The 27,629-nt window shown below is 47.5% G+C and overlaps 1 protein-coding gene across 4 annotated transcripts in view; it reads left to right on the forward strand.

Moving 5' to 3' along the window:
• LOC119230352 (folliculin) overlaps positions 1-27,629 on the forward strand; it is a 55,888-nt gene that overhangs the window by 26,567 nt on the left and 1,692 nt on the right. The window contains exons 1-13 of one of the 4 annotated variants that reach the window (XM_037491384.2): positions 11,535-11,558; positions 14,667-14,787; positions 14,894-15,042; positions 15,648-15,920; positions 17,219-17,365; positions 18,660-18,881; positions 19,874-20,034; positions 21,780-21,871; positions 23,083-23,273; positions 24,596-24,709; positions 25,800-25,923; positions 27,068-27,199; positions 27,311-27,416. In XM_037491384.2, coding sequence (XP_037347281.1) covers positions 15,040-15,042; positions 15,648-15,920; positions 17,219-17,365; positions 18,660-18,881; positions 19,874-20,034; positions 21,780-21,871; positions 23,083-23,273; positions 24,596-24,709; positions 25,800-25,923; positions 27,068-27,199; positions 27,311-27,416 — 1,565 coding nt within the window. In that variant the 5' untranslated portion in view covers positions 11,535-11,558; positions 14,667-14,787; positions 14,894-15,039. Of the gene's footprint in view, positions 1-11,534; positions 11,559-12,092; positions 12,152-14,666; positions 14,788-14,893; positions 15,043-15,647; positions 15,921-17,218; positions 17,366-18,659; positions 18,882-19,873; positions 20,035-21,779; positions 21,872-23,082; positions 23,274-24,595; positions 24,710-25,799; positions 25,924-27,067; positions 27,200-27,310; positions 27,417-27,629 lie in introns of those variants that run through there. The other 3 variants (XM_037491382.2, XM_037491383.2, XM_037491385.2) reach the window with 3 other exon arrangements.

Below are 27,629 nucleotides of genomic sequence, written 5' to 3' on the forward strand. Positions count from 1 at the left end.
TAATATTGATATGTTAGCATCTGTATTTGCCATTATGTTTGTCTTTCCTTTGATTTTATTTATTTATTCTTTTAATAACTTTTTTTTTTTTTTTTGGTCTTCTTTCGTTGTTATTCGTCCCTCTGAGGTTCTGGCTTTAGGATTCCTTGTAATATTTTTTGGAGTGGGGGTTTAGTCGCAATGAAATTCCGGAGTTTCTCTTTGTCTGGGAAGGTCCATATTCTTTCTTCATGGAGGAAGAGAGCTTTGCGGGATAGAGTATTTCTTGGTTGGCATCTGTTTTCTTGGAGTCTGTTGACTATGTCCCTCCACTCTCTCCTTGCCCGTAGTGTTTCTTCAGAGAAGTCTGATGTCAGCCTGATTGGTTTCCTTTGAATGTTATCTGTTTCTTCCCTCTTGTCAGCTTCATTATTTTTTCCTTGTCCTGGATTCTTGGGAGCTTTACTATTATGTGTCTTGCTGTGTTTTTCCTTTTCGTCGTGGAAGTTTTGGTGTTCTTCTTGCTTCTTGTATATCAATTTTCAGCTCCTTCTTCTCATTTGGGAAGTTCTCTTCAATTATATCCATGAATATTTCTCTGTTCTACATCTCTCTCCTCTCCTTCTGGAATTCTATAACTCTTATATTTCTTCCTCATGGAGTCAGATAGTTCCCGAAGTCTTTCTTCATTCTTTTTCCTTCGTACTTCTCTTTCCTTTTCTGTTTTGGTTCTTTTTATTTCTGTGTCTTCAAGATTACTTATTCGTTCTTCCATTTCATCTATTCTGCTTTCATTGCTTTTCCCAGAGTTCTTTAGTTCCTCCATTAATTCTTTGATCTCCTGCATTTCTCTTACTTCCCTCTTTAGGGACTCAATTTCCTTCTTCTGATCTATCACTTTTTTAATCATGGCAATTTTAAATTCTTTTTCTGGAAGGCTCAGAAGTTCTTCCAAGTTGCTGTCGTTGCAATCTGGGGAGTGGTTTTCTTGTGGGTGCTTCTTTCCTGAGGAGTTTTTAGGTTGCGTGTGGTTCTTCTACTCCCTACTGTCTGTTTTCTAATTTGTCGTATGCGTTGGGACACTGTGTTGCTCGGACTGACTGACATCTTGGTGAACTTCTCCGCTCCCCTCTGGCTCTTCCAGGAGCCATCTCTGTCTTCTGGGGAGCTTTCTGCTGGTTTTAGGCAGTTTTTTACTGAAGAAATGTCCCTGTTCTCAAATGGCGAAGCGGGATGCAGTCCCTGCGCCTCCGGTTTCAGGCACACTCTTCTGCGCCCCGGTCTGCCCCGGACGTGGGTGCCTGCTCCCTCTGTGGCTCAGACTGCTGGTCGGAAGGGGCCTGGCGTGGAATAACTTCCCGGCTGGCCACTGCAGAAGCCTTCTGCCCTTTTCAAGCAGTCTTAAGAAATTTCCTGTTCTATGGGGTGTTAGTGACTTTTTTTTTCCTGGTCACTAGGTGGCGCCAGAGATCTCTCTTATTGTCCTTGGGGGGCTGTTTTTTCGTCCCCCCACCCGTGGGACAGGGAACAGAGCGGGAATGGTAGGGTACACCTCAACAGCTTTGGGGTGCTGTGTCTGCCTTGTGCCCCACCGTCGTGGAGAACCCACGCCCCGAATTTTCGTGCCCCGGGTCTCAGTTCAAAGCCCTCAGTTCCAGGACGCGGGCTGTAGCCCAGTTCAGTGGCGCGGGAATGGCGCCTTTTGCACAGCTCCGTGCCCGGGTGCCTGGTTCCTGCTCACTCAGGGAGGGACCTTCACCTCAGTGAGGACCTCCGCGCGTCTCCCCGCAAGCCTAGGTCGTCTCCCTGCAAGCCTAGGTCGCAGGCGCGGGGACCTGGGCAGCCGCGATTCCGGTCTGCACTTGCTTTTCAAGCTCCCGGAGCGTGCCGCGTTTCCGCGCCAGCTTACCGGCAGCCCGGGCTGTGTGGGGTCTCCCCGGGTCTTTGTTCTTCTCTAATGGCGCCCGGAGCGTTCGCTCACCGCCGCAGCGGATCCTGCAGGGTTCGCCTCAGCTCCCGTTCACGGGGTGTGGTGGCTGCAATAGTTCCTTTCCGTTCACAGTCCCGCTTGCTGCGTCGTTTCTTCTTGTGGGCCGTTTTGGTTTGTTGTTTTTCTCCCTCTCTGCCGGTGGGAGAGTGCCGCCTCTGTGGGCGGGGGAGGGGAGCAGGGTTCTGCGCTTCCCTCCCTTCTAGTCCTCTTTTATGGCCACTTTCTTCTTCGGGTCGTTCGCTGGCGTCACCCGTTTATCTTCCGTGTCCCAGTTCTCACTCGGACCTGCCGCTTTTCCTCCCTATTCACTTTTTTTAATGGGAGATCTTACTCGCAGCGTCTCCTCGCCGCCATGTTGCTCCGCCCACCGAGAATATTTTTTTTTTTTTTTATGAGACTATATATTTTTAGAGTAGCTAGAGATCTATAGCAAAACTGAGTAGAAGGTACAGTTGACTTCCCATATGTCTCCTACCCCCACACATGCATAACTCCCTGATTTTCAACATCCCCCACCAGAGGGGGGGGGGGTCATATGTTATAATTGATGAACCTGCACTGAAAATCAGTCCATAGTTTACATTAGAGTTCAAGCTTGGTGGTGTACATTCTTTGGCTTTGGACAAATGTGTATCCACCATTATGGTATCTTGCAGAGTATTTTCACTATCTGAAAATCCTCAGTGCTCTAACTTTGTATCCCTCTACTCTCTCTCCGACTCCTGCAACCACTCATTTTTTAATGTCTCCATAATTTTGCCTTTTCCAGAATGTCATACAGTTGAAATCCTACAGAATATAACCTTTTCAGATTGACTTCTTTCACTTAGTATAATGCATTTAAGGGTCTGCATGTCTTTTCATGGCTTGATATCTTATTTCTTTTTAGCACTAAGTAATATTCCATTATTTGTATATACCACATTTTACCTGCTCACCTTCTGAAGGAATTTTGGTGCTTTCAGATTTTGGCTATTATAAATGAAGATGCTATAAACTGTGGGCAGATTTTTGTGTGAACATATTTTCAGATTCTTGGCTAAATACCAAGGAGTGTGATTGCTCAGTCATGTAGTAAGAATATGTTTAGTTTTTTAAGGAACTGCCAAACATTTTCCCAAGTTGGCTGTGCCATTTTGCATTCCCACTAGTAATGAATTAGAGTTCCTGTTGTTCCTCATCTTTATCAATTGGTGTTGTCAGTGTTTCAGATTTTGGACAGTCTAGTAGATATGTAATGGTTATCTTTTTGCTATTTTAATTTGCATTTCCCTGGTGTCATATAACAGTGGAGCATCTTTTTTTTTTTTAAGATTTATTTATGCATACAAGAGCTGGAGTGTAGGCCAGAGGTGTGGATGTTGAGAGGATTTACCAGAGACAGAGTAGGGAACAGAACAGGCAGATTGACTGAAATACACTGCTGAGGGGAGCAGTGGGTGAGACAGGAAAGCTCTGTAGTGCCATGTGGACCAGCTCCCTGGCTAGCCGGGGATCAAACTCATGTTGTGCTGCAGTGGCTGTGGATAGCTTCGTAGTGCCGGTCTCAACCTCTTGTGCCACCAGGCAGACCCTTGGAGCATCTTTTCACATGCTTGTTTGCCATCTCTGTCTTACTTTTTTGATGAAGTGTCTATTTAGGTTTTTGACCCATTTTTTCTTTCTTTTTTTTTTTTAATTAATTTATTTGTTTATTTATTTATTTATACAAGCACTGGGTACAGTCAGAAGTGCGGAAGGGTGAGAGAATTCACCAGAGTCAGAGCAGGGAACAGAATAGGCAGACTGATGAAGTACACTGCTGGGGGGAGCAGCAGGCGGCAGGAGAGGTCTGCGCGCCATGTGGGACCCTCGCCGGTGGCCAGGGATCGAACCAGCGCTGCAGAGGCCATGGGCAGCTTCACAGCCCAACGCTCAACTGCTGCGCCACCAGGGAGGCCCGGTTTTGACCCATTTTTAATTGGTTTGTTTTCTTACTGATTTTTTAAGTTCGTTGTATATTTTTGTGTCTCTTGCAAGTATTTTTTTCCCTATCTGTGTTTGTCTTCTCATTCTCTTGACATTGTCTGTTGCAGAGCAATTTTATAATTTTAATGAAGTCCAGCTTATCAATTAGTTCTTTCGGGGCCTCCCCGGTGGCGCAGCGGTTGAGCGCTGGGTTGCGAAGCTGCCCCGCGGCCTCTGCGGCGCCAGTTCTATCCCCGGCTGCTCCCCGGCCACCGGAGGAGGGTCCCACATGGCGCGCAGACCCCTCCTGCCGCCCGCTGCTCCCCTCAGCAGTGTACTTCTGTCCTTCTGCCTGCTCTGCTCCCCACTCTGGCTCTGGTGAATTCTGTCACCCTCCCGCGCTTCTGACTGTACCCAGTGCTTGTATAAAACAAAAACAAACAAACAAACAAATAAATAAATAAAACATGCCTCTAAAATAAAATTAAAAAAAAAATTAGTTCTTTTGTAGATTGTGCTTTTGGTGTTATATATTGGTTTTCTTCTAGGAGTTTTACAGTTTTGCTTTTTTTTTTTAAAGATTTATTTATTTATACAAGAACTGGGGTATAGGTCAGAGGCACGGGAGGTTGAGAGAATTCACCAGAGACAGAGCGGGGAGCAGAACACGCAGATGGACCGAAGACACTGCTGAAGGGAGCAGTGGGCGAGGCAGGAGAGGTCTGCCACGCCATGTGGGTTTCTCCCTGGCCAGCTGGGAATCTAACTTATGCCGCAGAGGCTGTGGACAGCTTCACAGGGCAGCGCTCAACCCGCTGAGCCACCGGGGAGGGCCCAGTTTTGCTTGTTACATTTAGGTTATGATCCAGTTTGAGCTCATTTTTAGGAAGGGTGCATAGTCTGTGTCTAGATTTTCTTCTTTTTGCATATGAATGTGTAATTTTTTCAGCACCATTTGTTGTAAAGACTCTCTTTGCTCAATTGCATCATCTTTGCTCCACTGTCAAATATCAGTTGACCGTTTTTATGAGAATCTATTTCTGGGCTCTATTCTATTCCATGAACCTACTTACTTTTTTTTTTTTTTTTTTTTGCCAACGCCACACTGTCTTGAATAATGTAGCTTTACAGTTAATCTTAAAGTTGGGTAAGGTCAGTTCTTCATCTTTGTTCTTCTTCAATATTGTGTTGACCTTTCTAGGTCTTTTACCTCTCCATATATACTTCAGAATTAGTTTGTCAGTATCCACAAAATAGCTTGCTGGGGATTTTGGTTAAGATTGCATTGACTCTCTGGATGAAGTTGAGAAGAACTGATATGTTGACAATTGTGAGTTTCTTTACCCATGAACATGAAATACCTCTTTATTTAGTTCTTTTTGGTAGCCTCCATAATTTTGTATTTTTTTTTTTTTCATATAGGTCTTGTACACATATTTTTAGATTGATACTAAACATTTCATTGGGGCAGATGTTAATGTAAATGGCATTGTGTGTTTTTTTTATAAAGATTTATTTTATTTTGGTCTCACTCATAGCAGGAATCTAGAAAACTTAAATAAGGGACCAGGAAAATGAATATAAGAAAGTGAAAATCAAAATCAACAAAAAACTATGAACCAGAGACACTTTTTGGGGGTGGGGGGGCGGGAGGGGAAGGATTGGGGTCAGAATGGGCGTTTGCAATTGTATGGGGAATATAAAAATAAAATTTAATATTTAAAAAAAAAAAAAAAGATTTATTTTATTTATTTATGCATATAAGAGCTGGCATATAAGCCAGAGTGGCGGGGGTGGCAGGGGGTTGGGTGAGAGGACTCACCAGAGACAGAGTAGGGAGCAGAACAGGTGGATCAACTGAAATACACTGCTGATCGACTGAAATACACTGCTGAGGGGAGCAGTAAGTGAGACAGGAGAGGTCTGCTGTGCCATGTGGGTTAGCTCCCTGGCCAGGGATCGAACTCATGCTGCAGTGACTGCCAATAGCTTCATAGTGCTGAGACTTAACCCCTTGTGCCACCAGGGAAGCCCCTGCTTAGCATTTATAATGGTGCCTACCTAGCACATAGTAAATGTTCAATATATATATGTGTTGAATAAATGTTTAAAAATACACATAAATTTATGTATTACTTTCTGTTCCCTCCCTTGATTATATCACCATATTTTTCACATAGTGTTTGATCTAAAATGCTTTCCTGATTTCTTTTTTCATAGATAGAAGATGGTGAAATTTTTGCAAGTATTAATCAGAAGGATGGTATGGTCAGTTTCCATGATAACCCTGAAAAATATAATAACCCAGCCATGCTTCATAACATTGATCAGGAGGTAAATATGAACATTGGGCTTTAGTTTTCTTGATTGATGTGTTAGGTGTTGTTTGAAATCTGGGTGATCTTAGTTTTCAGTATAGGTAGTTCCCAATTTACAGACATCTTCCTTCCTAGAAAGTTAATTTCAAAAAAGGCTGCTTAAAACTCACCATATAGTTATAGGTTAGATTTCCTATCTAGCTCATGAAAGCCTGCTTCAGCTCCTAAAATATGTGAAAGTCCTTACAATACAATTTTACCTAGACCCAGTCACCACTTTCAGAACCATGTTTCTGTAGTTAAAATACAGTTTCCAGTTGGAAGGTCAGGAAACAACTTTCTGTCAGAAGTGGGATATGTCAGGTGGCTGGAGGAGAAGAGGAAACCTGTCCCGAAGTTCCCTGTAGGCAGTAGCTGTGCACCAGAGTGGTCATCTCCTCCTGTGAGTCATCTCATATTCTGCCACTCTGGAGTCTGTGCCTGAGCTGGGCTTGCGTGTGTTTTTCTTGCCTCTGATAAGGAAAATGAATTAAACTAGACATTAAATCTCAGAAACCTTAAAAGAAACACATTATAGTGTACCTCCACGATCCTTGTTTTGCAACTCTAAGTTTTAAAAAAATGAAAATTGAGGACTTTTGTAACTTATTTGATGGTGAATGTTGTCTGAATCGATGTGTAATGTTTATCCCACTTGTGAATTTTTATTTTAGGTTTTGCAACAAAAGATAATCTGATTGTGGGGTGCTTTGTGAGATAGCACTGGGATGTTACGGGATATGCAGTGAGCCTGTAGAATCCATAATAGTAGTCTAGGTTTAAAAGAATGTAATTGACCTAAGTCTGCTCCTAACCAGAAATGTGTCTATCAACAGATGCTGAAATGCATTGAGTTGGATGAGCGACTGAAGGCCATGGATCAGGAGATCACAGTGAATCCCCAGTTCGTGCAAAAGGTGATTAAGGTGACCCTCCCTAACTAGAAGTGGATTGGATAGAGAAGGGATGTTCCCAGGTCATGAACATGAACTTGGTTTCAGATTAAATGTTTAGTTACCAGAAGTTCTTGAAAACTTTATCACTGAGTTCACAGAGACACCTGTTGAGAGCATTTTCAAACGACTTGAAAATAATAAGTCTGTTTAGGGATACATAGGCAAGTTCCAGGAATTGCCTCCTCTTCATTGTATACCTAATGCCTGCCTCTGGGAGGGACTAGGAGTGCTTGTTGGGGTCTGATGGGGAACCCTCGACAAAGGCAAACAAAATACACTACCTCACTTTCGCCTTTACAGAGCATGGGATCACAAGAAGATGATTCAGGAAACAAACCATCCAGTTACTCTTGAAAATGACCTCCATCCTGAGTGAAACTAAAGAAGCTATCACCATGGCCAGTGACAAGAGTTAGGAGGGCAGCAGGGAGGACCACGCCTGTTTCACCTGGACATTAAGACATTACATCTTGTTTTGTTTTGACATCTTCAGTCCTATGTGCTTTCAGAAAACCATTCTCTCTGCAAAGAAAGGAAAAAAAATTTAAACTTTAAAATCTGTTGTGGATTTATTTATCCTCAGATTAATGTTGTTACTGCATTAAATCTACATTTTTGTTTTAAACTACTTGAAAATTGATGTGTCTTCTGTATCACTTCAACCCTACAAAAAGATTTTAAAAGAATACATCCACTGTGAACAAAAATCAATTTTAGGAATTTTTGGAAAATTTGAATCTAGACTTGATATCAGTTGCCTCAATAATTATAAAAAAGCTGGGAGCATCCATAAGGCAGAAGCTGATTCTTAATAAGTAGAATCAACATGTTTAGAATTATGGGTTAAAGAGATGCTGTTAAGCTCTTTAATCTTTGGTAGTGCTACCTTCCTGGTGAGAATGGCTTTTTATGAGATAGATGCCAGACTTTGCAGATTTTTCTTTTAGAAACATGTTTAGTTCAACTGCACAGTTGTCTTGATTATTCAGGGTCCCTCAGAACTCTGAAGTGTGTTGATCAGGACTCACTGATCTAGCCCAAGAATGGTGAAGGGCCTTTGTGAAGTAGGTCAGATTAAACCACATCAATTTTGGGCCTTTAAGTGTTTCTCACTAGTAACAGTCACTTCAGTGTGTCTGGTTGTTAGTCAGCCACCTTTTCATTATTTACAAAAAGAAACCCTGAAATCTCAGGAGTCAATTACAAAGTTGCCCCTAGTAGAGAGGCTCTCCTAGTCACTGGCCTGTGCGAGTACCAATTTTGCCCCAGGAAAGCAGTCACAAGCCATAAATGAATGAGTATGGCCATGTTCCAATAAAACTTTATGTATAGAGGATTGGTGGAGCACTGATCATGATTGTGCCTCAGCTTTATACCCATCTTTATGAACTCTACTTTGATTGTGGGTTATTATTTGGGAGGAGGGGGGCAGGGCGGGGCAGGCAGGGGGAAGGAGGCAGACCAGAAAGCTAGGGAGGAAAAAGGCTCCATGCTGACTGCTTCCTGTTGAACAACTTCACCCTGACAAGGATGGTTCCAGCAGCTGCAGTGAGCAGGTTGTCTCCCATCTTTCTAGAATTAGCCACAGAGCCCAACACCCTCTTCTTCCCAAACAGGTCTCTAGCCTACTAAATTCTAATCTCAATCTTCCCGTTGTTCCTGATGCCCTAAGGGTGGTATCTGCTTCCTGAGGTTACTACCTGGGCAGAACTTTTTTTCCTTCAGTGCCTGATAATGAAGCTTTTCTTCATTCTATACAAACAGAAACATCTCTCTTGACAGGAGTTACTTTTGAAAATCTTGGCTCCAGATGAATGTCCTTTGTTATTACTAAGAAGGAAATACAAGACTCACTGCTGCCTCTGAGAGACATGGTGCCTGGTTATACCTGTGTCTTGTTTTTGAATAGTTATCACCACCTATGTGCTGAATAGTCTGCTGAATCTGTTTGCATAGTTAAGATAGCCTTAGCATTTTTCTTAGCAGCAAATTACTTTGTGAATATATTATGAGCAAAAATTGTTTTCGGTATGGACGATCTCCCTTGGCCGGGATTAAGAGTGGAAAATAGAAGCAAATACAGAGGGATGGAAAAGGAAGTAGGGCCTGGCTCACCCCACCCTCAAACACTTGTGAGGGGTCTGTAACCTGGCCAGGGGAGTAAAAGCACTTGATTTGACTAGGCACTTTAGGCCCAGCATCCTCTGAAGAAATGTTCTGAATACCTTCAGTATTTTTTTTTAAGACTTATTTATTTATTTATACAAGAACCGGGGTATAGACCAGATTCGTGGGAGGGTGAGAGGAATCACCAGAGACAGCGCGGGGAACAGAACAGGCAGACTGATGAAAATACACTGCTGAGGGGAGCAGCGGCCAAGACAGGAGAGGTCTGCCGCACCATGGGGGAATCTCCCTGGCCAGCTGGGATTGAACTGGCGCTGCAGAGGCTGCGGACAGTTCCACAGCGCTGCGCTCAACTGCCTGCGCCACCAGGGGAGGCCCCCTGCAGTATTTTTGATGGTGTCAGAAGATGGCAACTTTGCATCCTGGGTATTAGGGCAGTTTCTGTGGTCCAAACAGGCTAGTGTCATTAGTGAATCTAAAAGCTGTCTGAGGACTTTTCAAGTTTTTTTTTTCATGATAACTGCAAGTGTTAATACTCTGGATTAATGCACAGAATCATTGCTCTCAGAATTCAGTACTTGGATAATATGTTTGTATTGGTGCCAAGTGAAGCCCCTAAAGGGATAATGTTCAACTTTAATATAAGCTTGCTTAGATGAGTGTGGTTGCTCTGAGAGGTCTCCAATTTGGGATATACTGATATAAGATATTCTTTGAGGAAACATTTGGTTGAATGTTGAAATGACAGTAGGTGTTTTCTAAACCAAAGAATGGTAAAAATGGGCAATGAAACACTGAAATTTTTCTGCCCTCTATGACATCTTTGGTAAGTCAAAATGCCAGCCAAAATGAGGTAATAGACATTACCGTCAAAGAATACCAACTAGCTTTAGTAACAGAATAATGCCTGTACATTCTAATCAGGGACAAACACTTTTCTAGCAAATAAATTGGGAAAGAGGAAAGTTAAGTGGTAGGTTTTTATGTGTGTTTATTGGTAAACCTGTCTGGTTCAAGTTCCTTCCTCTGTGCCTACAGTCAAATTATATTCTAACTCCCTCACTGTTACTTTTCAAAAATGCAGTTTGGGTTTATAAGTTCTACATTTCTGGATGGCAACCTGAAATGACAGTCAAGTTTCAGAAGAAAATACTATGACAGGGCCTCCCTGGTGGCACAGGGGTTAAAGACAGCGCTATCATGCTATTGCTGGCCACTGCAACATTTCAATCCCCACCCAGGGAGCAACCCACATGGTGCAGCAGACTTCTTCTGTCTCGCCTGCTGCTCCCCTCAGCAGTGTATTTCAGTAGATCCGCCTGTTCTGCTCCCCACTCTGTCTCTGCTGAATCCTCTCAACACCTCCTACCCCCACACCTCTGACCTACACCCCAGTTCTTTATATACATAAATACATAAATCTTTTTTTAAAAAAAGAAAATACTATGACACCTAAATCTGAACAGCAGCAAAGGGCGGTTTATGCTGTCCAGCGGCAAGAGGAATTGGAATGGAAAGAATAAACAAAGGCAGTGCCAACCACCTCACTCCGCCCCCTACTCCCCTTTTTACCACACTAGCAAAAGGAGGCAGAAAACAAATTGCAATTTCCTTCTTTTCTCATGTCCACTTTTCAGCATGACGCGGACAATCAAAGCAAGTGACCCTGATTTTATAAAACACAAGCGCACACGTGCTGGCTGAGGCTCCCCCCAACCCCGCCGTCCCCCCGCCCCGAGCGCGGCCGCCGCGGCCAGGCCCGGCAGCGAAGAGCCCCCGCCGGCCGGCGGCCCGAGCCCGCGGCAGCTCCTCGGCGCGCGGCCGCGCAGACCGGCGGCGGGTCGGGGGTTGCCCCTCGCTCCCCTCCCGCCGCTCGCGGGAAGGACCCGCGCTCCAGCTCGCGGCCGAGCGTCCACTTTGAGCGCGAGGGGCCAGACGAGCGGGCGGCCAAGTTTGTTTTGTCTGTTTCAAGCTGTCACTCAACAGTTATCTCTAGAGTCTAGAAGCCCTGACTGGACTGCCGGGGCGAGCGGGAGGGCGAGGACGAGGGGGACACCCGCCGGCGCCCCAGCCCGCCGCTCCGCGAGCGGGGACCCCGGGACCCCGCCCCCCCAGCTGGGCGCTGCTCCCGCGTGACCGCCTCCGCCCGGCCGCCCGGCCCACCGAGGCCGGGTGTCCTCGGCGCTGGAGCCAAGCCCGGCGGTGAGACCCACAGAAGCCACAGCGCGCGGCATGAGGCCGAGGCCTTCGCTTCCTTCTCCGCCGGTTGCGGCGCCCTCGGCGGCCCCTGCTTCCCGCGTCTCTTTTAGACGTGGTCCTTGGCCGTCGGCGCCACCCCCGGCCCTCGCGATGGTCTCGTCCAGCAGGCCCGGCCGGTGTGGCGTGAACCATCCTGCGCTTCTGGGCGGGGGAGCGCGGAGCGGGGGCGGCGGCGGCGGGGGGCCCCGAGCCGCTCCACCTCGCGGCCCGCGGCGCTGAGAGGTGCGGGGCCCGCACGGCCTTCCCGGGTGTGCCGGCAGCTGGGAGGCCCCGCTCGCCGCGACGTGCAGACGGCGCTCGCACGCCCGGCGCCCCTCCGCGGGCGGGGTGGGACGGCCCGGCAGAGTCACGCGCCTCGGGCTCGGCGCCGGGACCCGCCGGAGAGTGGGACCGCGGCCGGGCGGGGGGCCGAGCCGGGGCTGCCCTGTCGCGGGTGGGGCCCGGGAGTCGGAGGGGCCGGCCGCTGGGGCGCCCGGCGGGCCGACGAGCACGAGCGGGGGCGCCGGGCGGCCGCTGTGAGGACGGCGCGCTGTCAGGTGGGTAGCGGCGCCCGGCGCGGGTCGCCGGCCGGGGGTTTCACCCCTCGTCGGGATTCGGCTCCGCTGGGGCCGCACTTCCCGCTGCGGAACCGAAGCCCCGAGCCGGGTCCAATTGAGCGGGGCTGGGACTCGAACCGGGGTCCTCGGTGGAGGTGTGATGAGAACCTGGGTTCCGGGAGGAGGCGCTGAGGAAGGACGGGGAGGGGGTGGGCGCGAGGGAGTCCCCGCGGCTGGCTTGGGGGCGAGGGGGCGGGGAAGGAGCCGGGCGGAGAGTCTGACGCCCTGGGGGTTAGCTGGGGCCTCCCCACTGGACTTTGAGTCGGTGTGAGATCGCGGGTAGCTGCCAGAGTGGAAGGGGGTGCTGAGCACCTGCATGTGTTAGGAGGGTGGGATTTGACTGGAGTTGGGGACAAATCCATGAACTCTGAAGGGCTGAGGAGCTTGACCTGGGTTCAGAGCCCCTGTCAGCCTCATTGATTTACTCTTTAATTTTGCCTGCCCCCCTACTTGTTATTTCCCTCACCTCTGGTGTAAGGGAGAGGGTGTGTGTGTGATAATTCCCTTTCTCCCAGGCTGGTGTTCTGAAGAGAGCGCTCTGATAAGCTGGTAAAGCTAGATCAGTGACCTGCAGGGAGGGTGGAAGGAGACCACATTTCTCAGTTTTGTAGGTGCTGTCAAATGTATCCTTAGCATCTGGAAAGAATATTTGGTCCAGGGATTGCCTCATTGTGGACTGAGGTCCAAGGCGGCCTTCAACAACTATTGGGGCAGAGAGCAGGGAGGAGCAAGCTGAAAGGTACTGCTTCTCCAGCCCTTGGACTGCTGGCATCACCCAGGGTGTCCAGCCAGAGTGACAGGAGAGATTCCATGTCACAGCAGAGAAAGTGCTGCAGGCACTGGATTGTCAACGTTGTCATCAAGTGATTGAGTAATCATGTCATGTGACACTGTTTGTTTTCCTTCTGTCAAGCATCAGGGAGCTCTATAAATAGAAATCCAGGTGAGGTCAGTAGAAGTTGTAGGGCCATGGATGTTAGTGGGTGCTGTGGGACTTTTCACCTGATTTAATGAGGCTCCCCTTTGGGACGTGCTTTAAAGATGCTGTAAGGAGATGCAGATACCATTGGTTAAGAGTCATTATAACTATTTGCAAAGTGCTTTTTAACCCTCTCAGTCCTATGAGGGGACCGCAGGAAGTAGGGATGAAATTAAATCAGCTTGGACACGCCATGGTGGGAGATACTCATTCTGGTATTACTCTTCAGGCACAAAGGCTCAGCCCCTGTGATGGGGGATGTGGACAAGGACCCTACCTTTTCAAGATATTTGACTTGTTTTGAGTATAATGTTGAAGAGATTGTCAGGCCAGGGAAGATTTCTGCTGCTTCCTTGTATTCCAAAATGCTTATTGGAAAGGAAGAACTGTTAGTAGTTTTTTCAGCAAACGTCTGTCTGGTCAAGATTGGAATTGGAGAGTGAATAAAGAACCAACTTCAAGCTACCCAGAGTTCTGATTCCACATATTGTAGACTCTGAGAGGTGGGGGTTTGTCACCATTTTTAGCTTTAGGATAGCACTGAGAAAGGAGAAGTAACATATTTGATATCATCTGGCTTGTGAGGACTGGAGACAGGCTTTGTGTTTTACCCAGTAGGTGTGTGTACTCCAGAGCTAGATAGTATCTGGGGTACCTCACTGCTTTCCAGTGGTGGCCTGGGGCTATGGCACTTCTGATCCAAGTAGTCAAAGCTCCTGTCAGACAGGAGTAGTTTTCATTAAAAAAAAAAAAAAAAAAAAAAAAAAAAAAAAAAAAAATTGGGTCTCCCTGGTGGCACAAGGGGTTAAGACACAGCACTGTGAAGCTATCCGCAAACACTGCAGCAATCCCCTGCCAGCGGGGAAGCAACCCACATGGCGCAGCAGACCTCTCCTGCCTCTCCCCTCAGCAGTGTATTTCAGCTATTCTGCCTGTTCTGCTCCCCACTCTGTTTCTGGTGAATCCTCTCACCACCACCCCCCCCAAACCTCTGGCCTGTACCCTAGTTCTTGTATGCATAAATAAATTTTAAAATCTTTAAAAAAATTATTCATAAGAGTAGCCCATGTTGATTCTGGATGATGAGATAGCTTGGCAACATCATCACTAGTCTCCACATTTGAGGAGAGAAACCTTTAGGCTTACAGTCTGAAGGGTTAAATTGCCTTGATGTGGGTAGCCCTATTTAACCAAGAGTAGGAATAGTGAAGTCTTCATATTTTAAAATATTTTGTATTTTACAATGATATTTGAATATAAATATACTGCAAGAGCTCCTTTATTAAATGTGGTACGAGTGCAAAACCTCAGCTAAGATTGCTCTCAGATACCAATTAAGAGGCAAAAGGCCAGGAATTCCAAATCCTCTTTTGTGATGTTTTGTGGTTTATTGTAGGATTTGCTTGATTTTTTCCCACCCTTGTCCCAAAGACCGTTGACTTTAGAATTAACTTTTATTTTTCTCTCCTTACCTAGAAAATGTCAGGTGCTAGAACTGAAGTATGACTGCTGCTGTCCTGCCCAACTCATTTGGAAATGACCTTGCAGGCTCTGGTTTAGTCTGGATGGTGCATGTGTGATTCTGTCAAGTATAAAGGTTTGTGCTGATGCTATGTAGATGGGGTTGAAACTGTCCAAGTGCTGCTTTCAAATGATGTCTTGCTAAAAGGAGCCTTATTTCTCTTCCTTTTTATGCCTCTCAGAGGAAGATGTGGCCTCCTTTTCTAGAGTTAACACCTCTGGCAACACCTCTACCTTGACTTTGGGTCGTGGCACCTTAGTCCCTTAGTGGTCACCTCACCTGCTCTCCATCATGGGTTCTTAAACCACCATTTTCCTTGACCATGCTATGGTGAGCCCTGTGGACCCTTTATTTAAATTCAGTTTATTTGGTTCCTGTGACACTAGACCTGGGTAGAAATTGTGGGACCATGGGTGTGAGTGGGTACTATGGAACTTTTCACCTGACTTAATGAGGCCCCCTTTGGGCCCTATTTAAAGAAGCTATAAGGAGTTGTGGTCCCAAATTCTCTTGCCCATGGATACCCAAAATGATCTCTTTCTTTTCTGTTGTGACAACTGTCATCTGTCTAAATTCATTTATCAGCTGTTGTAGACACTGGGGATACTGTAATTAACAAGACAAAGTCTCCCCCTTCACCTAGGAGGTGAGGGCTGTCTTATCTTTCTCTGTGATCACTGATTTACATTTTCCCTTCTCCATTTGTTGTAACTCTCTGTGGGCAGAGACCATTTCTGTTTTTTTGCCCCTGTACCTGAAGCAGTGCTGGCATTTAGGTGCTTAGTCAGGGTTGGGGGGGGTGACTCACCTCTGCAGGGCGGAGGGCAGATTGATGGCACCTACCCAGTCCCTGTGCTGCAAAGGAGTTGACAGGTTCTTGGTGTGAGCATGTGCTGACCTGCTGGTGGTGTTTCTCTCCCCCTCCCCCAATACAGGCCTCGTGCCCTCTCCAAGGCACCATGAATGCCATCGTCGCTCTATGTCACTTCTGTGAGCTCCACGGTCCCCGCACTCTCTTTTGCACAGAGGTTCTGCACGCTCCACTTCCACAGGGAGCTGGGAATGGGGACAGCCCCAGCCAGGGTGAACAAGCTGAGGAAGAGGAAGGTGGCATTCAGATGAGCAGTCGAATCCGCGCTCACAGCCCAGCAGAAGGTGCCAGCGCAGAGTCCAGCAGCCCAGGGCCCAAAAAATCAGACATGTGTGAGGCAAGTGTCTTTTAGAGTAGGGGACTAATTTACCTGTGGGTGAAAATGCGGATGCGGGGGAGGTGCCATGCTGGTGCTATGTATTCAGCTTCCTGGGCGGTGGGCAGGACACCTGGTGGGACTGAGCCATGGGTGTGACCACACAGGAAGCTTTGATCTACAAACCATTCTCCCTGGGTTTTTATGTCCCTTTTGGTCCCTTCCCTTTGTCCCAGCTTTAGCTTTTTCTACCTACTCCTTACCAACAAACAGTTGCTACCACCATGGCATTTCACAGCAAAATGCCCCATTTTACAGAAATTGTTCAACCTACCCTTCACACACTCTGACCTGTTCTAGACCCCAGTTCCCTGAAGCCAGTGTTTTTGGGAGTTTCTCACAGGGTTCTGACCTTCCTCTTTGGGTTGCTTCACAATCTGGGGAATGAAGTTTAAGTTTCCTTAATAGGCTGCTGCTTCACCTGAAGGCCCCGAGCCATGACCTGACATCAGTGATGTTGGACCTGCCCCTGCAGTGTGAGCAGGAATCCATCTGCCTTTTCTTTGTTCCTATTGAGAAGCACACCATAGGCATGAGATTGAGTGACCTATTGCTAGAAACACATATCAGGGATAAAGGGGAGGGAACAGAAGATAGGGAGAGCCTTCCTGCTGCAGATAAATTGACCACCTGTGAAGGTGGGAGAGAGGAAGCAGACTGGCCTGGCAGAGCCTTGGAGAGTCCCTGTGCCAGAACCGCTGTGGGAGGTGCGGCTTGCCTATGTGCCTGCTTGCTCAGTCTGCTGGGAACAACTACAGAGAGGCAGCAGCTGGGGCCACCAGTGCAGTGACCCCTGCAACAGGAGGCCTGAACTTGCCTTTTCAGGTTGCTGCAGCAACCCTGAGGTCTCGGCAGCCTCTGAAGCCCCTGCCCCATGGTTGTGTCGGGACCATGATAGAGACCAACACAGAATGCCATGCATGCTGCTTCCTAATTCTCGGCGTTTAGCCTCCTGTGAAATGGGGAGTCTCACTGTAATTTTCTCAGAGGGTTACTCCTTGGATTATGTGAAGATGAATGCAGGGCTTTCCTTCAGTGCAGTAGATTGTATCTGTCATTCATACCCTCTGACAACTTCTGTGATCTCTGTCCTGGTTTCCCTAGTCAGCAGACATTGAAATCTTGAGATAAGGGTAATCTAGAAGTCAGCTATTTTTGTATGAAAATAGTTTGAGTTTTCTAACTCAGATTTGCCTAAGAGTAAGAAAGTTTGTGCCTGCTTCCTGACTGACTGGTTTTCTTGTCCTTCTCGGGAGCAGGGCTGCCGGTCACTTGCTGCAGGGCATCCAGGGTATATCAGCCACGATAAGGAGACCTCGATTAAATACGTTAGTCACCAGCACCCCAACCACCCCCAGCTCTTCAGCATTGTTCGCCAGGCCTGTGTCAGGAGCCTGAGCTGTGAGGTAAGCATCTGTGACCCTGGGGCAGAGGGGCAGGGACGTTTCTGCAGGAATCTTGCACATGCTCCATGCTGCCTGAACAAATCCAGCTGGTCATGAAGAGAAAGACAAAAGTCACTTCTGTCACAAAGAGACAGATGGATTGGTGCAGCAGGATAGCAGCCAGTTCTCCAGAACAAGCTGCTTTTAGCTCCTTGTTTTTTGTGTGGTTGCAAGCTTATCATTTAAAGCACTAAACTTTGGTCAATTTTACATTCTTTTTTTTTAAAGATTTATTTATTTATGTATAAAGAGCTGGGGTATAGGCCAGAGGTGCAGGGAATGAAAGGATTCACCAGAGACAGAGTAGGGAGCAGAACAGGCGCATTGACTGAAATGCACTGCTGAGGGGAGCAGCAGGCGAGACAGGAGAGGTCTGCAGCGCCATGTGGGTCAGCTCCCTGGCCAGGGATCGCACTCGTGCTGCAGTGGCTGCAGATTGCTTCATAGTGCTGAGACTCAACCCTTTGTGCCACCAGGGAGGCCCCCAATTTGTCCATTCTCGATTGACATGTTTCTAACATAAGAACTATATCTAGGATATGCAAGTTTACCGTGTCAAACCTCATCTTTTTATCGTTTCAGTTGTTACTGCCTCAGTTGTTACTGTGTGAACTCTCAGAACCTATGGAAGAGTGAATCAATTTGTTCCTAAACTGCAGGGCTGCTCTTGTGTAGTTCATGTCTTAGCTTACACATTACCCACTGTCACAAAGAATTCCTCATCCAGTTACTAGAAGTTGCCATCACTATGCCCATTGGTTCCACACGCTGAGCTCCTTGCTGTTGTGCTCAGTGACTTCCTTGCTCCCCACCCCCATTTTGACCTCCTGCTGGTAATCTGCTAAAAAGCGGGTGATCATGTTGACAGAATAGTGTGTAAGGTTACAATGAAGGTTCATAAGGGAGACCTGAGTTCTCGCCTACCAATCAAGAATACAGGCTTGATTATATGAACTCTGCAGTGGCCATTTGGGCTCTTTAATTCTCCAGCATATCCCAGATGAGTGATGTGGGCAAATTTGAGTCTGGGATAGATGCAGCATTTGTATGGGAGTTATTTGTGGCTAAGGGTGGAAAAATGTAATAATCCTACTTTATTGGCCCTTGCATTCCATGATAACAAATGTTATCTTTAGAAAGTTTCTCTCTGCTCCTATAATTAATTGGCTAATTGGTACAGAGTGATAAGTCTGAGAAGGATGTTACCGAAACAAGGAGGGGACTGTGTCCCTGAGAGGCTGTTGTTGTGTCCCAGGTCTGCCCTGGCCGCGAAGGCCCCATCTTCTTTGGGGATGAGCAGCATGGCTTTGTGTTCAGTCACACCTTCTTCATCAAAGACAGCCTGGCCAGGGGCTTCCAGCGCTGGTACAGCATCATCGCCATCATGATGGACCGGATATACCTCATCAACTCCTGGCCTTTCCTGTTGGGGAAGATACGAGGAATCATTGATGAGCTCCAGGGCAAGGCTCTCAAGGTGACCCCAAGTCAAGGGGGAGCAAGTGGCAGTGTTGGGGGGGCGGGGTGCTATACACTAGGAGAGGGTAAGAACCTGGGCAGTTTTATTACCTCCTGGTCCTGTGGCCACTGCTTTGCTACCTCCTTGTCCTGTGGCCACTGCTTTGCCTGAATTTCAGTCTTCTGGCTTCAGAGTTGGGGTCATGGCACTAGGCCTCACAGTTCATCAGTCCTGCTTGTTATACAGGTCTCCCCTGTGTCCTTGTGGCCCTGGTTTCTTGTTCAAAGATGCTCCGGATTCTTTGCTGTAGGCAGAAGCCCTTGTTTCATCCCTGGTGTCAGGAGTCTGTCCAGTCGTCGTGTTGCAGACCTACCACCTAATGGAGATCTGCAGCTATGGCATTGCATCTCAGGAGAGGTCAGGGTATGCTCTGGTAACAAACAGCCCTCAAATATTAGCAGTTTCAAAGCACAAAGTTATTTCTTATTCACACTGTGTCCCTTGTGAGGAAGTGAGGGATCTGCTTCTTGAACTCTTCTTAGAGCAGTACCCATACTGGATGCTCATTTGCCCAGCTAGAGGGCATACAGGGTACTGGAGGGCCTTGTTTGTCTCACCTCATTGCCAGAACTGCCCATGACGTAGAGTCTGAGAAGTGATGAGGTCCTCCCTGTGCTAGGAAGGGGTAGGGCTGGAGATAGTGGGGGACGGGCTCTCACCACTTTGGGCACATGGGCACCAGAGTGCATCAATTGCCCAATGAGTTGTGGCAGAGGGCCCAGAAGAAATTCTTAACTGATTCCTCTTCTCAGGTGGCTTCTCTGGCCGGGGAAGCAAAGCCATTCTGTTGAAATTCTGAGGCAGGTGGTACCTCTGTGCTGGTCAGGAGAGCAGAAGGGGACAGTCTTGGGGAGTAGATTTGTGCAGCTGGCTGTGAACAAGCCGGATCTGGACTGCGTGGCTGGTTGGTTGCCTTTGTTAAAGAGCCACCCCTTTCTGCTGCATTTCAGGTGTTTGAAGCAGAGCAGTTCGGCTGCCCACAGCGCGCCCAGCGGATGAACACGGCTTTCACGCCATTCCTGCATCAAAGGAATGGTAATGCCGCCCGTTCGCTGACGTCCTTAACAAGCGACGACAATTTGTGGGCATGTCTTCACACTTCCTTTGCTTGGTAATGAGATTCTTGGGTCTTTTAGCAATAAGAACGGTCCCAGTGTGTCAGTGGGATTGTGCATGGACTTGGGGAAAGTTGTCCTTGGATGAGGCCCTGTGTGTGATGGAGGTGAGCACTGGCTGTGCTGGTGTGCTGCCTTTCCCCGTGTCTTGACTGAGATGTAGAAAGCTGTTCAGCTGGAACTCACTTCCCATCAATCTTTTTGAAGTGATGTTCTTATACCACAGCAGTGATCTTCTCCCCCTTTTTTTTTTTTTTAAGATTTATTTATATATGCATACAAGAGCTGGGGTATAGGCCAGAGGTGTGGGGGTGGTGGTGGTGTGGAGGATTCACCAGAGACAGAGTGGGGAACAGAACAGGCAGATTGACTGAAGTACACCGGTGAGGGGAGCAATGGGTGAGACAGGAGAGAGAGAGAGACAGGTCTGCTGCGCCATGTGGGCAGCTCCTTGGCCGGGGATTGAACTTGTGCTGCAGTGGCTGCGGATTGCTTCATAGGTTGCATCTTAAGCCCTTGTGCCACCAGGGAGGCCCCTCCCCTCTTTTTTTTTTTTTAACAACAGGAAAATTTTATTCTACAAAGCTTCTATGGGTCTGCAGTTAGAAGGTGGCTTAGGTGGGTGGGTCCCAGTTTTCAGGAGTTTCTCCTCAGCCAGTCATCTGAAAGCTTGACTCTGATAGGGGCCGGCAAGTTGGTGCTGTGGGCAGGACGCCCCTTACAGTGAAGACATGCACCCTGACTGCCCCAGAGTGAGTGATGGAGAAAGACGGAGGAAGATCGGTTAGGTCTCACAAATGGCCTAGCATCACTCATTGTCACATCCAACACTTTTGCTTGTTACAAATGTGCTGTCACTTGGCCCAGCCCCATCAGGAGAGGAGTAGGCTTCATCTTTTGAAAGAATCATTGTGGCAGTGAATTTGTGAACATACTTGAAAACCACCATAATCTGTCCTTTGGACACAAATTGTTTCTCTTCTTCCCATTACAGGGTATACTCCTTCCAAAGTCCCGCCCACATTTTCAGGCAGCATCAGCTTGAAATCTAGGTCTTGTCCAGGTCAGGTCCTGGTATGGGTGAGGCTCCTGAGGAGCAGAGGCTTGAGTATAGCTTCTGAGAACCTGTGCACGAAGAGGTTGCCCCACCTGTAGACCTTTCCTCCTGTCTTTTAAAATCCCTTTTATCAGGGAAATTTTCAAGCAGGCCCAAAGTAGAATAAGTAGCTCCATGTCCTGTTGACTCACCTGTCGTAGTTAACAGCATTTTATTACTTTTTCATCTGATGCCTTTCTTTGTTTTCATCCTGGAGTATTTTTTTAAAGCAAATGTTAGTTGTACTGTTTCAGCCATAAAGCCGTTATCCAACAAAATTGACTTCATTCCTTAGTGTTGTCCAGTCTATGTTAAATTTTTTGTCTTGCCTTAGAGATGACTTTTGAATTGGGGTCACAACAGCACCACACAATGTGTGGATTGTTCTACATTCTTAGTCTTCAGTGCTTCCTGCTATACAACCACCCCCCCACCCCCTCAAGTTTTTTCCATCCCTTTTATTGGAAGACTTGGGTCATTTGTCTTGTGTTTCCCTTTTGGATCTGGCTGATTGTAGCCCTGTGGTGTTCACATGTTCTTTTATACCCTATTTTCTGTAAACTGATGGTAAGATCTAGAGACTTGATTGGCTATACTTCAGATTTTCATTTGCAAGAAAAATTCATACGTGACTTTGTTCTCTAGGCTCCTAAAGGCATGCGGCAGTCGGCTGACGGAGAAGCTCCTGGAGGGCGCGCCCACAGAGGACACCCTGGTCCAGATGGAAAAGCTTGCAGGTGAATTGGGAGGTGCTTGTACTGGAACCTTTGCTGCCGTGACTGCTGGAGGCCCTCCGCCATGCTGGCAGAAAGGGCTAATGATGGGGCCCAAGGGTGACTAAGCCCAAGAGGCACGTCAGCAAATGTTTGCCCTTTAACCTTGGTCATGATTTCCTGTCTGTTCCTCAGAAGGTTGGGAAGATCCATTCTTACGGCCTGTCAGTCTGTGGACAGGATGAATTGTTAAGGTTTTCTTATCCCTACTTTATGACAGCTGAGTTTTTTTCTTTCTAGATAGTATTTCACTTTTTCCCCCTAAACAGGAAAATGATATGCTTCAGTTGGACCCTATGTTTCCACCAAGGGTAGTGATTCCTAAACCTTGCTGCTATCTGGACAGCTCTCCCTGGGTTCATGATCACCTCCCCATGTCTTGCAACCTGGCCTCACATTCTCACAGATGGGTCAACTCTAGAACTTCTAATTGTTGTAGTGATCACACATTTCTAGGCTAGTGAAGATGGCCAGGGTCACCTGTTGGTAAGATTTATTTTCAGAGAGCCAAGTATATCAACGTTCAGTAGAGCAAGAAATGCAGCATGCGGGGCTTGTGTCACGGTGGGACTGTGTCTTGATTAGGAAGAGGGTGCACAGAGAGGTCTGGGCACATGCTTTGAAGTCAGACCTCACTTCAGATCCTAGCTCTTATGTGTCATGTTTACACAGTTACAGCCCCTTCCCTGTAGGCCTCATTTGTGATATGGAACAAAGATGGCCTCATTTGTGAGGGTAGTCACAAAAGATTGTTTGAAATCAATATTGCTCTATTTGTAAAATTGTATAGACTTCAGGACAATGACAGGATTAAATAAAAAATGTGTTTGGGGCTGGGTCCTCAGAAAAGTGTCTGCTGAGGACTGTGCAATAAATAACAGCTGTCAGCATTCTCATCATTGGTTTGAATTTTCCCACCAGTGGTGAATAGCTCACAGCTTCATGCTTTACAATGCTGCATGAGCCTACAGCAGGCCAGACCCTTTCTGCCTGCCCCAGGGCTCCAAGGGCAACATGTAATGTAGGCAGCTGGCCCAAAGCAGAAAGCAATGACCGATTAGTCAGTTTAACTGCAAGAAGCCTTGTGCTGAAGTCACCTGAGACTGTTGGATGCAGGGAATGGAGGAATCTGAGGAGCAGCATGTTCATTGCTGTTCTTGCGGTTTGTGTTGCAGACTTAGAAGAGGAATCAGAAAGCTGGGAAAACTCGGAGGCTGAGGAGGAAGACAAAGCCCCTGCCTTGCCAGATGGTACAGAAGGGCGGGAGCTGACCAAATGCCCAACGGATTCTTCCTTGCTCTCAGACTGTGGAAATTGGCAGACCCGAAAGCTGTCGGTCTTTAAGTCCCTTCGGCACATGAGGCAGGTAGGTGGCAGAGGACTAGAGCCCTGATCAGAAAGTAGGGAAAGAGCCCAGTTCCTCTCCTCCCAGCAGGGAACAGTTGTTAGGGGTAACTAAGAACCTTCTTAGTGAGTGGGTGAAGATAACACTCAGTATCTGAGGTGTATTAGTCATAGGATCAGCACTCCCTGTTAGGGGCAATGTAGCGTTGTCTTTAAAGAGAGGCTTGAATTGTCAGCTTCTCATGGCCCCGTTAGTCTTGTCTTTCTAGACCCTTCCAAAGGTATTGACTAGCAATATTACTGGTTTACATGTAGCCTGGACTGCAACTTGAGAGTAATGACTCTTACAAAAAATTGGAAACAACCTGAATGTCCATCCATAGTCATTGTGTCCAAACTGTTGAACATCATGGACAGGGTTTACAAACTTAAATTTGTATCTTTTTATATATAAAGATACAAATATAAGTTTATATATATATATAAACTGTCCTGCTGCAAGGAAAGTCAGGTGGGAAGAGGTGGTCACTACATAATGGGGGCAGGTTGTCCCTTTTGATGATATTTTTCTGCATTTGTCTTTATAATGAGCATGAATTTTATTGAATCGCAGATACTCTGTGGGACTTTTGGATGAAAACATCCATCAGAACATTTTGTGTTTGGCTGCAGTCATCCTCGTGATTGCACATGTGGATCTAAGTTGAGAGGAATCTTGAATTCCACTGGCAGTGGGAATATTTTGAGGCTACTGGAGTCAGATAAAATGTAGTATTGTAGCCTCCCTTTTTTGGTGATTATAATTGTTATTTTTAGCCATGTTTATAAGCTGTGAGATTACGGACTGAACTCTTATATTAGTGTTGCTGAAGTTCATAGAAGGGGGGAGGTTCTAGATTAAAGCAGAATAAAGACAGGACAACTAAAGCAATCCTAACTCTTTAATGGTTCCTGGATCAAAAGAACAACAACTATAAAGTGTATTTTCAGAAATACACTTTGCCTCAGGATGGCATTTCTGGGTATGGACATGGTTGTGTAGACACTTCTTCCGGATGCTTACAAGCCTGCCGCTTACAAATAGTTCAGCAAAATAACTGTGGACAGAGATCTTTAAGTATGGAGAACTTTGGGTTAGGTCTTTAGATGCAAACTTGGGGGGGTTCCACCTGCCCTCTTTCAGCCTTGGGCAAGTCACTCAGCCTCCCCGAGAAGATAAGTGACTTTCTTACTCCTGAACCAGCTTTCTTCATTACAGGGAAAGATTCTAGACAAAGACACAAAAAACTTCATTTGGAGGGAAAGAAGAAAATTCAGGGTAGAAAGCATTGACCTGTTTTTCAGGTCCTGGGTGCGCCATCTTTTCGCATGTTGGCCTGGCATGTTCTCATGGGGAACCAGGTCATCTGGAAAAGCAGAGACGCAGACCTGGTCCAGTCAGCTTTCGAAGTTCTTCGGGTAAGAGCATCTTTTTGTTATGTTTGCAGCAGGACAGTATTTGCTAAGTGTTTTTAAAAACAATCCTGACTTTAGGTATGAATGTTAGGGTACATGAGTAGAGAGGCCCAAGCCTGAATCTTACACCCATGTTTTCTCCACTATTGAAAATGCCACTTGTTGACGGTTTCTAGGTCGGGGAAAGAGCCCATGCTATCTTTTTTTTTTTTTTTTTAATAGAGGCATGTTTTATTTATTTATTTGTTTGGTTGTTTGTTTGTTTTGTTTATACATGCACTGGGTACAGTCAGAAGCGTGGGAGGGTGAGAGAATTCACCAGAGCCAGAGCAGGGGGCAGAGCAGGCAGAAGGACCGAAGTACACTGCTGAGGGGAGCAGCAGGCGGCAGGCAAGGTCTGCGCGCCATGTGGGACCCTCCTCTGGTGGCCGGGGAGCAGCCGGGGATCGAACCGGCGCCGCAGAGGCTGCGGGCAGCTTTGCAACCGAACGCTCAACCGCTGCGCCACCGGGAGGCCCGCCCATGCTATCTTAATGGGTTGATAGCTAACTCGTCTGTCCACCTCTCTCACGCCACCACTCTGAAACCATCAGAGTGGGTCGCAGCTGCCACAGAAGCAGGTCTGGGTGACCACATGTTCCTCTGCACAGAGGGTTCTTGATGAGCTGAGTGGGATGTGGTCTCCATCCCAGGCTGTGGTGGGTGCCAAGGCTGGGTCTGACTGATGTATTTAAATCATCAGAAAGCGTGAGCATACCTGCCATCTGCCCAGGCCTGCGAGGGCACAAAAATGAGTAGGGTACAATCTCCCAGAAACCTTAGAATCTCTTTGCAAGGAGGACAGAGAAACATCTGAGAAGTCAAAGAACAATATAAGGATTAACACCGCAAAGCAAGGGCAGCACAAATGTCAGTGACCAGCTGCCAGGATAAGAGTTGGGCAGTGTGGGATCCTGCCTGTGGGGTTGAGTGACCAGGGACTGGAGGGGAGGAAAGCTTGGGGCAGAGCTGCAAGGGGATGTTTGGGGCATGGATAATAGAGTGGTGGGAAGTTCTGGCTTGTGTGGATTCTGAGTTGCTCTGTCCTCTCCAGACCATGCTGCCTGTGGGCTGTGTTCGCATCATCCCTTACAGCAACCAGTATGAGGAAGCCTACCGGTGTAACTTCCTGGGGCTCAGCCCCCACGTGCAGATCCCCTCCCATGTGCTGTCTTCAGGTGCGTGCTTTTCAGCTGAGCCGAGTCCCGCACCTCAGGGCTCAGAGGGGAAGCTGGATCCTAGTGGTGCGTCAAAGGGTGCTGCCTGCTGGCCTGGGAGGCAGGAGTCAAGCCTACAAGTAACCTTGTAGGGTTAATTTACCAGTGGCTTCAGACTTGCCTGTCTCTGAAACGGGCCTGGGTTATACTGGACAACCTCATAGTGGGGGTGACCTGCTGCAGCATGGTTCTGGGGGTGGGGGTGGTCAGAGGGAAGACAGGGTGCAGGTCCTGGGGTTGGGAGGCAGTACAGGTGGACAGCCAGATTATCGTGCCACTCTAGTGAGTGTAGTTAGAGGCTGCCCAGTAGTGATGGTCGGATGACTTCCATGTCCTGTAGGTCTCGTGGGCTTCCTTTCTAGGCTCTTCCTCTGTCATAGTCCCTTGTTCTCTCCTACTTTTTCCTTCCTTCTGTAGGCTGTAAATCCATCCTTAACATTCATCAGTACAATGGGGGCTTGCTCAGCCTGGTTTTACCTAGACCCAGGAAGCTAATCAGCATCCCTCATCTTTTACGAAGTTCAGGAGTTAGCCTGTCCTCCCCAGGGAAGTGACTTGGCTGAGCACATCTGTGAGCAGCGGTCACACTGCACTTGGATACTCGTTTAGCACCCAGCCGCCTGAGCGGGCACCTCTGTTCAGCATCCAGGCTAGTTCTGAGTCCCTCAGGCAATGCCTTTTTTGTGAGTAATGTCAGGAACACAGGCGCTGGATTCACAGAGGGCTTGGAATTCTTAGCAGTATTAGTTGTGTGACCTTGGGCAGGTCACTGAGCTTCTCTTAGCCTGTTTCCCCATCTGTAAAATGGAGCTAATAATGGAACTGCTCTCATAGGCTGTTTTTGGTGTTAAACGAATGAGGTGTATGAAGTAATCAGTAGTTCTTGTACTGTAACACAGTGTTGTTAGTGGTTTAATAAACCTTAACTCTCTTCCCAAATAAGCTAGCGAAGGTTTGAAATACCAAAGCACTGATCTTAGGAGACTTTTCACCAGTATTTTCCTTAGTTGACGTTAAGATCATTTAGAAGGGCAGGATAAGGTGGACTTTTATCAGGAGACCATGAGGAGCACTTCCCAGAGCAGTGTGTTTTGTGTTGCCACAGAATTTGCTGTCGTTGTGGAGGTGCACGCAGCCACCCGCTCCAGCCTGCACCCCACGGGGTGTGAGGATGACCAGTCCCTCAGCAAGTATGAATTTGTGGTGACCAGTGGCAGTCCAGTAGCTGCAGACCGAGGTGGGTGCTGCTAAATGGGGTCTACCTCTCACCAGAACGAAAGTAGAAAGAAGGCACTGGGGTCCCTCTCACTCCCCCTGTGCTGACCTTCTTCCCCCTCCCCATCCCCAGTTGGACCCACCATCCTGAATAAAATGGAAGCTGCTTTGACTAACCAGAATCTGTCTGTGGATGTGGTGGACCAGTGCCTTGTCTGCCTGAAGGAGGAGTGGATGAAGTAAGTGCTGCTGCTTGGCTCCTGGAATCTGCTTCCTGACAGGATGGCTCGCTGCATCCTGCTGAGGAAAATCTGAAGCTGTTGCCAGAAAAAGAGGCAAGACCGTGGCCACTCGGAGAGAGAGTTTGGAGAAGGGTTTAGTACCAGCTCTGCCACTTACCTTATGGATGACTTTGAGCAGTGATGCAGTATTTCCTACCCTCAGGCCGCTCC

This window comes from Talpa occidentalis, unplaced genomic scaffold (assembly GCF_014898055.3).
Source record: "Talpa occidentalis isolate TD23 unplaced genomic scaffold, MPIMG_talOcc4v2.1 talOcc4.7, whole genome shotgun sequence".
Lineage (NCBI taxonomy): Eukaryota > Metazoa > Chordata > Mammalia > Eulipotyphla > Talpidae > Talpa > Talpa occidentalis.